This window comes from Oculina patagonica, chromosome 11 (genome assembly GCF_052425735.1).
Source record: "Oculina patagonica isolate OP01 chromosome 11, crgOcupat, whole genome shotgun sequence".
Taxonomy (NCBI): Eukaryota; Metazoa; Cnidaria; class Anthozoa; order Scleractinia; family Oculinidae; genus Oculina; species Oculina patagonica.
Window position 1 is genome coordinate 22300982 of NC_135768.1, and position 13551 is coordinate 22314532.

Below are 13551 nucleotides of genomic sequence, written 5' to 3' on the forward strand. Positions count from 1 at the left end.
ATTGGAATAAGGAATGAAAATAGCCATCACAGGAGAAACTTTATATAAACATTGTGTCTAGATACCCGGCAGCCGGGAAGTGTTTTCAAAATACTACATACCCGGCAGACTGAAATTATTCTAGAATTTCCACGGAAAGACCAATCCAATCCTCCTCAAAACTATAGATCTTTGCTTAGAAATGCCAAGCGATTTCAATTATAGTTTTGGCTTTGTGTTTGAGGAAATTTTCGAGCTTGGGCATACTACAAAATCTGGATTCTTCGACACTTAGAAAAAATTCGTACTCTGACTCCGGTGTCAACTCTTATAGAATAATTTCTACAAAAACTGAAGTTGAAACCCTGCGAGAGTATTCGATATTTGCTGAGAAATGCGAAGCGATTCTAAATAATGTTTTGCTTTTGTTGTGGACGAATTCTCTTGGCTTCGGCGTACTATAAAATCCTCGACTCACGGGCACTGTTGTTCAAAAGACTAGATACCCGGCAGTCAAAAATTCATGAATAATCAATACATTCAATATCCACAAAAATGATCATTGAAACCATGAGCTATAGGATAAGTAGAGTTTGTCTAAATTAAAAGCCAATATCTTACCATTTAAGTCTTTTCTTTACTACTCTGTTTACTTCTTTCGTTGTTCAATCACAATACATGGGTAACCAGGCTTTTATTCAACCGAGAAGACCTAGATGCTAAGCTAATTTGCATTTGGTGTTACGGCGAATAATAAAAACACTGGGTAGGAAAAACTTTTACTGTTGCTAGGAGATTTTGGTTTTTCGCCAATCACTAAACTGAACAAACAATGGGTATTGTTTTTTAATTTCGTGTTGAGCTCGTAAGATCAACGAGCACTCTCAATCCCCTAGTGGGGTATAAAAAGGCGACAAACTTGAGCCTTTCCTAACATGGATGAAGAAAGGTTTGGCAACCGGAAATGAATTTTGGTTTGTTTGAGAGGTGTTCGCAACTCAACGGTGGAAAAAATGTAAATTTCAGATAGTTATGTGGTCGTTGGCGTTATTTTTGAAGGCCTTTGCTATGGGGTATTAAGCTGGAGTTGTCTTAAATTGCCTAAACAAGCAACGAGTGACATTTTCCCGGTGCAGCATGAACGGAAAAACACAGGCGTTGAACTCTATGCGTGTGTTTGTCTGTGTGTTGTCACAACTTACAAATATGAATATTCAAATCTATTCAGTAATTGTGGTTGTGAATATTTAAGCTCCGGCTTTTACGTCTGAGTTTTTGAAATAAAATAAATAAGAAAAATTTCCGCTTAGGGTGAGTTAGTTTTTATGCAGGTTTTTTGACGAATTTAAGCTTGTGAGAGCGCTTCTTTGTTTAATGTTTTCGACTCGTATATATAATACAATTATTTACATGCGGGGTGCCATTTATTATCGTCGGAGAATCCACTACTGTTTCTGGAATGTAGCCGATAAAACTAAATATTTCTCTCAACATTAGAACGTCAGATTATGACAGTAAAATAAAGAAAAGTAGTAAGAGCGGACGAGCTCGTATCATTTTAATTTACTTCAAAGGTGATGTTAATAGTTCTTAACTCCAATTCATAGTCGCAAAATTCAACCAAAATTAAAATTTCAATTAAAATTAAGCAAGATTCCAACGACTTCGGGTAAACCCATGTTCACCTCATCCCACTCCCTGTGTGAATGAATGGTTTCCTTTGTATAACCCCCAGGTGGGCCACCTTTACATTCCTTATAAGGAAAATGGCCACCTTTGGATCTTACGAGCTTCACACGAAAGAAGGGATTATCTTCCTACCCATGGTATTATACACATAGTCCCAAATGCAAATTAGCTTAGTGGTCCACATGTAGGAATACCTACCCCCAAAGGCATGAAATGGTGCTTTTTTCGGGGAGTGGCCAGGGGCACTCCAAATGCAAATTAGTTTAGCATTCAGGTCTTCTCGGTTGTAGAAATACCAAGCGATTTTCCAACTTAAGGCCTCAACAATTGCCTCGGCAAAGTAGTACAAAATAGCTACAAAACGCTTGAGCGTTCGGTGACGAAAGTCCGCCACCGATGTAACTTCCGGTGTGACACTTTAGTGGCGTGACAAAGGTAAAAACTCGACATTGTAAAAACTCGCTTGGTATTTCCGACCGAAAATTGAAATACTGAAATACTCTCGGGAACTAGGTTTCAATGATCATTTTTGTGGATATTGAATGTATTGATTATTCATGAATTTTTGACTGCCGGGTATCTAGTCTTTTGAACAACCGTGCCCGTGAGTCGAGGATTTTATAGTACGCCGAAGCCAAGACTGAATTCGTCCACAACAAAAGCAAAACATTATTTAGAATCGCTTCGCATTTGTCAGCAAATATCGAATACTCTCGCAGGGTTTCAACTTCAGTTTTTGTAGAAATTATTCTATAAGAGTTGACACCGGAGTCAGAGTACGAATTTTTTCTAAGTGTCGAAGAATCAAGATTTTGTAGTATGCCCAAGTTCGAAAATTTCCTCAAACACAAAGCCAAAACTATAATTGAAATTGCTTGGCATTTCTAAGCAAAGATCTATAGTTTTGAGGAGGATTGGATTGGTTTTTCCGTGGAAATTCTAGAATAATTTCAGACTGCCGGGTATGTAGTATTTTGAAAACACTTCCCGGCTGCCGGGTATCTAGACACAATGTGTCTAGATACCCGGCAGCCGGGAAGTGTTTTCAAAATACTACATACCCGGCAGACTGAAATTATTCTAGAATTTCCACGGAAAGACCAATCCAATCCTCCTCAAAACTATAGATCTTTGCTTAGAAATGCCAAGCGATTTCAATTATAGTTTTGGCTTTGTGTTTGAGGAAATTTTCGAGCTTGGGCATACTACAAAATCTGGATTCTTCGACACTTAGAAAAAATTCGTACTCTGACTCCTAAAAAGCTTATATTTGGTTAAAAATATTTCAGTTCTTGACATGTTTATGCAGCCTGTTAGGTTGCCTCCAAATAAACTAGGGTTGCATGTGTTTTGCTTAAATCTATTTTCTGTCTGCCTCACCTCCTTTTATACATGCTGCCGCCCGCTTCAACGATGAAATGATACCAACTGACTGGGCTGAAATAAAAGCAGTAGCCATTAATATAAATCCCTCGAGGTAATAACCACACATCGTAACATAAAATATAGGTTCTAGAAGGACAAGCATCGAAACTTAGTAAAAGATCACAAAGAATGACCAAGTGAAAAAAAGAATAGTTAAATCGATGCTTCCAGAGTAGTCAATGATTAGTTCAATGGTTTTGTGTATTATATTAAAATTAAATGACTTCCGGCATCACAAATTTGCATAAACCTTTTGTTCGGTTGTCCCGGGCCATGTAATAAACATCAAATTCAATTAGAATACCTTTTCTTTTGATCTCAAACTCCTCCACCTTCTTAAGCAGCGATCGTTTCTTCATCTGTGTTAATATTTCTTTCAAAGTGTCTAAGCGATCAATTCCAAGGGAATTGTGTTTTTCTAGTTCTTTAAATAACGCGAGTACATCTCCAATGTTCTCTTCGCTGCCTTTCGCTATCTCGTCTCTGCACATGAAAATCAATTTTGGCAGCTCTTCTTCGTCAATTTTCTTACTTATCTCGAAGAGAAGAGCGCTATACTCGATTTTCGACATCTTAGCTGAAGAAAGAGGTCCTTAGTCGAAGGAAACAGCGTTTAACTCTGCATTGCAATCCAACATGGCGGACACGGTCGAGAGCCAGGGGAAAAAACATCGCGTGACGACAAGTTTGCCCGCACCCACAAAACGTCACGCGACCTGGGGCGGGTGTTTAACCTGTGCCGAACGAGGTTTTACTCTATTCGTTCATATTTATTTTGCAACAGAAAAAATATCTGAATAAATTTCGCGTTGTTTTCCCTTCATCACTAAAGTGATACATACAGGTTTGTTGCACACCTCCTTTCACATTGTCATGGGCAGTTATCAATAATTAATTTGCATCACGGCAAGGTCACGCAAACAAAAAAATGCATACAACGTATCTATTAAAGCAATACACCATTCTCACAGGTTATGACGGATGATCTGGTTGTTATGTCAGTAAGGACAAGACAAAAGCAAGGCGATCCATGTTTTCTATATTCAGTATCTATAGCTAACATGTAAACACTAGAAGTACGGTGAATTTTACATTATTATAATAATGTGTTCAGGAAAATGGCCCAATCTATATCTCTAAACCGCTACAAAGTGTTTGGTACTGTCTGATATACATTAATACCGTTACAAATTGTAGGCATTGTCTATAATAATAATAATAAAAAAATAGACTAAGACAAATACCTTATTATAGGAAATTTTAAGCAAGCCCTGAAGAATGTAGTTTTTAGCTAAATTTTTTATCCTATGCCTTTTATTGTGAACTTTAATACTATACATTTTTATCATGTAACTTTTTTAATTCTTAAACTATTTTTTAATCTTTTAATTTTAAATTTGAACTATTATTTTGCAGGGCCTCACTGAATAACACCTTTGGTGATGTGAGCTCCCTGGGTAAAGAACATTATTATTATTATTATTATTATTATTATTATTATTATTATTATTATTATTATTATTATTATTATTATTATTATTATTATTATTATTATTATTATTATAAATTAACGATACATGTTATTAACGCGAATTTCAAAAATTCGCGTTAATTTTATGTATGTTAACTTTTTTACTATAAGCATTTGACCAAAACTTTTCCCAATTTCCCGTTAATTTTATTACGCGTAAATTTTGTTCGCGTTGTTAAAATGCCTCGTTATATTCCTATAATAAGGTATGTGTTAAAATATTGAATTTGGGTGTTTAATTCAGGGCTTAAAGACTATTTAAACTGTTAATGTGATAAGCTTCTTTTTATTTAAGACAGTAGGATGTTTTAGCAGAATCTAAGATTTTGAAACAATCACGCACGGGAGTCATATCCCGCAAAAGTAAAAATTGATAAACAACAAGGGTTGCATCTTGAAAGGGAGTCTTTACAACTGAAAATGCTTTTTATTTTATACGAGGAGAAAACCACTTTTATGTCTAAGTCTTTACAATAACGCCTAGACAGTTGTTCAAATTTGATCCTATTTGGATAAGAAAAATTACCAACGAAGGATAGTTTAAAATAGCGGGTACATGTTAGATTGCTTGCCCACATTGCTTTGCAAAGTATTAAACAACTCGATCTATCGGACTACGTGGACAACAATAGTAACTGTTGCAAACTCTGTTGCGCTTAAGACATTGTAAATATTAGTTTTTAGTTTTTAGTTAAGTATTTTAAATATTTTTAGCTTAGCATTATTAATAGTATTTTAATTGTGTCCCCAATTAGTCCATAAGGGCTAAACACACAGACACGGTAATAAAGTTTTTATCTTATCTTATCTTTATCTTAGTTAGAATCCCGGACCACTTTTTGCACGGGAATGGCATTAATTTGCTTTTATTTTGGATGAAGTTTCGTAATTAGTCTTGTTTTCACTGCATGGATTTAACAATGTTTTGTTTCTATTCGAAAGATTAGATCTTCACAAGTGTATTGAAACTCTTACTCCGGGGATTGTTAAAATAGTAATAGTGAAGTTAATGCATTATTTTATTTTTATTGCAAGGATTTAACTTTTAAAATGTATAGAAAACCTGGATGATATTATTCTTTCTCAAACCATAATTTTATGTTTTTATTGGAAAGAATGGATTTTTTCAACTGTATTAAAATCCTAATATTGCCGGTTACGAAAATAAGATGGAAACTAGCGCTGTTTAATTAGGGAAATGCGCAAAAGTAGGAGTCAACACTAAGCTCTCGATTTATCCCTTTCAGTAGGTTTGCTGACAATGGGTCAGGATGATATATCTTCAGGTTTCTTTAAGTCGGGGTTTACCGCTTAACATGGGTTTCAAGGAATCTAAAAGCCCTTTGCTCATTGCACATATCTATGTTTTGCGGTGTTTTGTATATGTGGGTGATTTTGGGGATGTTTGGGAGGAGATAGTTTTCGACAAAGGATTAGTAAAATTTAGAGAAAAAAGAAATATTGGATATTTAATGTGATTTTAAAATAAGAATTTCAAGTTAAAAAATAAATAAACGGACACGAGTCCCTTTGCATGATGAAAGGTCATCAAATAATAAGGTTAACTTGACTGTTTACTTGATCAACCAAGTATCAGGGGCGGAGATTAGTAGCAGTTTTACAACGACTGTATTCGAATCGGCATAATTTAGGGGAAAGGAAAGAAATAGAAAAAACAACAAGCAAAAGCAAAAACAGGACAAATTAAAACTCCCTATAAGCCGGACACCTCTCTAAGACGGACATTTGGAGCCGGTCCGGACGGTTTCCGTTTCAAAGAGAGTTGACTTATTTACAAATTAATAAAAATCCCTCTCTTCTAGGAACTGAATGACAAGAGTGTTTACAATGGGGTGTTCTGTATCGTTTCAACAGCGTGGCACCATTCTCAATTTGTCAGCCATTCCAGAGGCGTTTGGATTTGGAACTGTTTCCATTTCTTTGTCTCGCCAAACTAAGAACACTTTAAAAGAATCATGAAAACTTGTCGAACCTGTTAAAACTGAGGCAGGAAAAGCGTTGTTTATAAGGTAAGCAAAAGTTACTGATCTTGAAAAATTTTATAATTTTTTAATGCATCAACTATCAAAAATTCGATAGAAACCGAGAGCGAGGTAGTGTAGCAGCTCTCGTAAGCTTGTAATTCTGTGGTCCTCACGTGTAGCAGCTGCTATTGTGTTTGGGGCTAGGGGGATTGTGCGTGTTATTTGTTCTATTGTTTTCTCGAAGGAAACGAGCCATTCATGTGAAACCTTGCGGGAGCTGCTACTTGACTGGTGAGCGAGCATAACCCAGAGACCAAACTATTCAACAAAATGTTTAATGACATTTTACCTGTGGGCACTCCTTAGGCGGGACTATTGTAAATAAGCCCACCCTTGCATAGCCAATGGGATTAAGAGTTTGTCTCAAAGTCGGTCGACAAGTTACTTATTTATCACGAGACGAAAAAAGATCTATGCACAATACAGTGTAAACGAGCCACAGCCGAAACTAAACAATGAAATGATTTAGTCTTCCAAAGGGTTTTTCGATAGGACTTTCTATGCCACTTGCGAAAGCAAAGTGTTTTATTTATCTTAAACAATTATAATTTATCCCTTGGCTTTTCGAGACCCACCCAAATATTCAAGACACCTTTCCAACATTCAAGGGAGTCAGTTTGGACGAACTAATGAACTCCCGTTCTCTGTATCTTCACGCCAAGCGAGTCATGGCCGCCGTAGAAAGCACCATCTCTGCATTAGATGATGCCGAGGTGTTAGTAGAACGTCTTGAGAACTTGGGACGAAGACATCAACCTTAATCTGTCAGGGAAGAACATTTTAAGGTAAAACAAATATTTATTATTGTATTTACATTAATAACGGAGGAAAAGCGAGGAAAAAATGCCACCTTAACTCTCTCGTGTAACAGCTCGAAATAAAATTCCCCCTTTCTAATTGCCATACATTTCTTATCCTTTCACAGCTACAAGGACGTACTCAGTAAGTCCTAAGTTAAAGTCCTTCTATGAGTTCTGCCGCACATTGCGAAAGCAATCAAACCGCCGACACAGAAATGTCAGTTATGGGGAGCAGGGATGGCGCAGTGGTGAGAGCGCTCGCTTTCCACCAATGTGGCCCCGGTTCGATTCCCGGATCCGGCGTCATATGCGGGTTGAGTTTGTTGTTGGTTCTCGTCCTTGCTCCGAGGGTTTTTCTTCCTCTACGAAAACCAACAGTTGTAGCAGTCCAATTGGATCTGGAAACAGTGGACGAAAAACCACATCGTGGATGTGCTGCTCTAAATCCCTAATTTTTTTTTCAATTTATTTAGTTATTTACTTATGAGGGCCTGGTAAAGACATTGTATATTTGGTGAATGCGACATGACCAAAAAACCTACAAAAGTTGATTTATGTGCTTAGCCTATCATCCGCCATCTTGGTTTTTGGGTGAGTTGTTTTAATGTTTTGTCCTTTTTCGTTTAAAACTGTCAAGCAATGAGTTGATATCAGGCTGTATTCTGTTTCTTAGGTTGTAGGTGAAGCTCTTCTATAAACATTACAAGACATGCTTGCATCCGAGTGCACAAGTCAAGTCATACAGGCCTGGAAAGAGCTGTTTAACTTCATCACCAAAACCATGTTACGTGGAAATGGAGAAGCAACTATTATTAAATAATGTTAACGTTTATATGAATAATTTTAAACTCTTTATAATTGTTTTGTTCAAATTAAGTCCTAGCATTTCCCTGTTTGGGAGGATTTTTTAAGAAGCAGTGACGTAATCGCTAATGAAACGGATCACGGACCACCAATCACGGATCACGAATCATGGTTGACTTTATCAACGGATCACGGAGCGAGCGGTCCGGGTTGTTGAGGTTTAGTTCTGACTAAGAGTAAGCGGCAGTGATAACGAGTTTGTACTGCATAACGAAAGACCCAACATAAAAAAGACTCAACTTACAACGAAAACAGCTCTCTTTTGTTTGTCATCAATCGTTGGAATCGATAAAGTGTTAATTGAAGGGGTCTTTTAAATTTAAGGCAGCTGCCATTTCAGGAGCGAATTCTTTCATGTCCTTTATATCAGTAGTAACGTATCTCAGCTACAGTAAGATTTTCCCTTTATACACTCGGGCATACTGATTTTTCAAAAGATGCAATAATATCGAATTCCGAAAACATTGAGTTTCGCTGAGTTCCGTTGTATCCGTTTCCTGATTGTTCGTTACTTTGGGTGGGAGGAGTCAAATTCTGTGTTCAGCTGACTTTTCAATATTTTAATGGATTCGTCACTAATGTACAGTATATTGCAATTATACAACTAACTATGTATATACAACTAATGTATATTACAATCAAACGGCAAAAAAGGTAGGAGAAAAAAATAGAACTTTGGTTCCACTTGACACGAAACTAACCAAGCCAACCAAGATTAATATACATATATTCAAAAATGTAAAAAAGTCTTGATGAATCCGTGAATCGTCACTTCGTTGCTGTTCAAGTTGGCGAGGACGTTTTCATCAATATCAGAAGCATATCACCTAGAAGCGTGTAATTTTCACTCATGGGGACAGCTAGTCCAGTCCCTGAATTCTCTCTTCCGCGCGCCCTTTATAGGGGTTAAACCCAGGCGCGCAAAGAGAGAGTCCAGGAGAGTCCAGGATAACTTGCATGCGCATGCTCAGAACGAACCAATCAGAAGTGAGGAAATGTGGCGTCATTTGCTTGGGACGCGTGCGCTTGGTTAAAAATGCTCGCACAAATGACGAATCGAACTACGCGACGAAGCGCGCGAATAAATGCAAGAAAAAAACTGTGCTTAATTGCATCCAAAACCAATTCAATCATCATTTATCCGTTCTCCAAGTGGAGAATTGGGCCATAAGCTCTCTGCCTCCAGGTTGTTCTGTCCTCCGCAGCCGATGCTGCTGCTGCCCATGATTAAACCTTTCTTTTCCAGCTCCCTTTCGACAGTCCTTCTTTAAGTCTCGCGTGGTCGACCCCGTTTCCGTTTGCCTTCAGGTTCCCATGTGAGAGCAATTCGTAGATGTGAGTGGTGATCCATTCTGAGGACGTGACCCAGCCACGTCCATCTCCTCCTTGCAACTTGCTTGCTTATTGTCTCCATTCCTGCTCTAGCTCTAATCTCCTCGTTTGTTATCAATAAACAGCAACAAAACTAGGAAAAGTTGAGGGATAGCGATTTGTTGGCTTTTAGTAGACACGGATTTGAAAGCTAGGCTTTTTAAAGTTAATGCGGTGATTTGCTTTAGTACATGCACGGTCGCGTAGTTGAACTCGTCATCTGTGCGCGCGCGTTTTCAAAAGTGCTGCCAAATATGGTTTTTCCCCCAATTTTTTTGGGGAAAAAAATGCGCATGCAAGTTATCTTGGACTCTCCTTTCGCGCCTGGGTTCAGCCCCTATAAAGGGCGTGCAAAAACGAGAGTTCAGGGACTGGACTAGGGGACAGCGAGTGGAGAGACATTTTGAGGTTTTCCCTGACACTCGCAAATACCCGCGCGATACTTGGTCGCGCAAACGATTAATTGATATTAGGAAGTAAATTCTGATTGGCTTCCCGCGTGGTTTAAAAACCCCCAGCTGTGATTGTACTCTTCTTGGTGATAAGCTTCTGTCAGTATAGATTGTATCATTGCTACATCACGTACATATACTGATCTTTACTAATGAAAGATAGGTTGGTCATTGCAAACATACGTTTTAATATAAAATATCTTATTAACCAAGCGCGAGGGCCGTACAGGGAGAATATCAGCTCCTGGTCTTAGTTGGAAATACGTATCGAGCGGACAGAGGATCGTATAAAAGAGACCGTCTAGGGTAGATATATTCTCCCTGACTGTACGGTCCCAAGCCAGCTTGGTAAATAAGGCCTGGTTCAAACGTCGAACTTTTCATGACCCGAACTTAATACCTATTTGGGTCGACCCAAATAATTAAGTTCGAACGTCGAACTGTTCATGTGCCGAACTCATTCTGCGAACAGAGAAAAAAAATGACTTCTCCAGTTGCACACTTTATGCAACGAATAAGAACACTGTTTGATAGAAGAGCATATCGCTTTGTGGTTTGAAATGAGACGCAAACAGCAGTTTCTGAAGTACAGTCGCCAGGTTTCAGTTTAAAGCAAAAGTCGAAACAGGATGCGAATGCAATCCGATAATACAGAGTTTGGACGTTGGAAAGCGCGCAATCTTGATTATTTAGCGATTCAGAGCTTTTCGTCGCGCCAAATGTTATGCATGACCGCTTTCATGACAGCTCACTCGCCAATCACAAACCTTCTTCTATTTACAAATGCATTAGCGTAATTTATGCATTAGGTTCGTTACATGAAAAGTTCGACGTTTGAATCGGAGTCGCTCCGCAGTCGCTCCCCAGTCGATCTGACCGACTGGCTATGTCGAACTTAATTCTTGGGTCGACCCAAATTACATTTGTCGGACTTAATTGATTCAAACGTCGATCTATTAATTCATGTACTTAATTGCGGCTATTAGATTCGGTACATGAGAAGTTCGACAGTTGAACCGGGTCTAAGAGATTTTTGCATGCAGTTCCGCTTCAAAACAACGCAGGTGGAAGAGAAGGAAGTGCTTGAAGGATAACGTGTAAAAACTCGGGAGGGAAAACCTAGGCTCGAAATATATCACATAATGCATGAGTGAAACTTAATCTCTTGACCTGTCTCAAACTCGTTCCTAGGGTCCTCTCCTTTCCTTCTCTTGGAGGAAAAAAAGAGGACCCTGAAACGAGGTTGGACGAGGGAGGGTTGGATCTATATGACACAATGCATGAAGTATAACAAATTCTAAAATTTGATTTAAATTTATCACTCCATTGCGAAAAAGGTTAGTTTTCTCAACTGAAAATCATAATAAGAGTGTCTTGGTTCTAAAAACTATAAAAATACCTACATAATGAGTTTTACCACGCAAACTACGGCGTTTGGTCACAAACAGTAACAATTCGATTTAAGAGCCCAGGGCGCTAATTACTCGGGCATAAACCCCGAGTCAAGAATTCGGTCTCCCTTTTTTTACATCGTGCTATGTTATCTCGTCATCTTGTTCTGTATAATTAAGTTCTACATGTAACATCGCTAACAATTGTGCAGTGAAAAATAAACTTGTCAAGATAACTTACGTAGAATGAGTCAGTGGAATTGAATCCTCTTTCTTAAATCTTGGAAGAGACGATAATCTGTCTGTTATTCTCACTCTATCTAGGCTATAACTCCTTTTGACATGAAAAGACCTCTTGAACTCTTCCATCATTGATATCAGGTCCAGCGTCCGCCAGCGCTTGTTAAGAATCTCCAGCATCAAAGTCAAAAACTCGTCTTGTACGGTCCAGGTAGTTACCATTAGAGTTTCTGGCAGTTTGTTTTGTGTTCGCATGAGACTGGATTCCTGCTGAACAACAAACTTAACTTTGTCTGGTATTCCGGTCACCAGCTTCTCCAATACATCTTCCAATAACGTTGCCCACATTCTCGCTACGGTGTCAGACATGTCAGGCCACGACACAAGGTCCGAGAATACAAAAACAGCAAATAATGAAAGGTTTCCTAAAATAGAAGCGTCATAAAAGACAGAACGTCAGTTTTAGGATGTATAATGTGGCGACAAGGAATGTGAAAACTTATTCAGAGATATTTTGTGTTCTCCTCCCGACCACTTACTAGATATATTGAAATGCCAGCACGGAGACCAATCTTTCTACTTTTTTAGCTTTCTTCGCAGGATAAATTACAAGGGAAGCATGTACATCTTAAACACATGTCATAAAACTCGCGGATAGCACTACCATGCCGTGTAACGCTGTTATGAGGAATTGCCGGCTCGGTGCCAAAGGATCTGCCGCTTATGTCAAGCATCGCTATTCAATCAATCAATCAATAACGTTATTAACATAACGTTTTGCTTAGACAGACGACAATATAACGCCTTGTTATCCAACTCCAATCAGTAGAATGCAAATAACAAGCGAAACGAGTTATACGTAGGCCTCCGTTCTAAAGCAAGACCGCTCTCGGTGAGCTAAAGTTCTCTTCATCTCACAATAAAGTTTTCCGTAATTACCTAGAACTGTTAAGCCGATATAAAGAGAATGATGGAAAATGAAAACGTCAACGAAAACAACTAACCTTTATTTTTTTAGAAAGTTATCAAACTAAAAGAGCTTAAAGCTATGTGTTCAACCACCATTCATGGATTTCATGGATAAATTAATAAATAAACAAAAAAACAAATAAATAAACTCGCTGATAGAACGTGATCGCGCGTGCGTTGTTCTGTAAAGGGACAATTTTTTATTATTTTTGGCTTAAAAGTACATAACATTTGAGGTTTTGTACTGCAATCCTTTAGAGTTTCTACTAAAACAATTAGACTACTCACCCTCGTTTTATATGAGCGATGGTCAACTCGGCTGTGCCTTGTTGACTATCCGCCCATAGAAAACTGGAGCGTACAGTATAATTGTTAGAGTGTACATGAAACAGTTTTTTTATTTGCCTGATCTAATGTACGTGGAATGCTGATGGGAACATCGAAAAAAGAAATTCGAAATCTCTTTTTTTCACCGCGTTTTCGCGCTCTAAAATCGTGAAATTTCACTTCCGGTTGGGTCCAAAACCGCGCACATTGGGGAGCTGGGTCTATTCTGCTTTTGACGTCATGGCCGATCTACACCCAGCTCCCAACTGTGCGCCGTGACGTCAAACAAGAATGCGCTCAGTAATACACTCAATAACCAAACAAACCGAACATGGAATTTTAAAGCTGCGACGGCATAGATTTAAAATCGCTAAAAACACAACAACACGTGCGCTACTTCTAAATTCGTTTTGAGCCTAATACGTCAAGATTAAATACCGCCTTTTCATTTTACTTACCTGTATATTT

At 38.2% G+C, this 13551-nt stretch overlaps 1 protein-coding gene and 1 pseudogene across 6 annotated transcripts in view; one reads left to right on the forward strand and one right to left on the reverse strand.

The window, feature by feature from the left end:
- LOC144630676 (uncharacterized) overlaps nucleotides 1-13551 on the reverse strand; it is a 112262-nt gene that overhangs the window by 86884 nt on the left and 11827 nt on the right. For 2 of the 6 annotated variants that reach the window (XM_078489046.1, XM_078489045.1), the window contains exons 1-2: nucleotides 3398-3741; nucleotides 3049-3105 (exon numbers count right to left, since the gene is read on the reverse strand). The exons of 2 other annotated variants lie outside the window; for them this stretch is intronic. In XM_078489046.1, the coding sequence (XP_078345172.1) occupies nucleotides 3049-3105; nucleotides 3398-3665 (325 nt within the window). In that variant the 5' untranslated portion in view covers nucleotides 3666-3741. Of the gene's footprint in view, nucleotides 1-3048; nucleotides 3106-3397; nucleotides 3742-8871; nucleotides 9206-10104; nucleotides 12213-13551 lie in introns of those variants that run through there. 2 more of the 6 variants (XR_013566601.1, XM_078489044.1) reach the window with 2 other exon arrangements.
- The window catches only part of LOC144630724 (neuroglobin-like), a 20011-nt pseudogene continuing 12932 nt past the window's right edge, over nucleotides 6473-13551 (forward strand).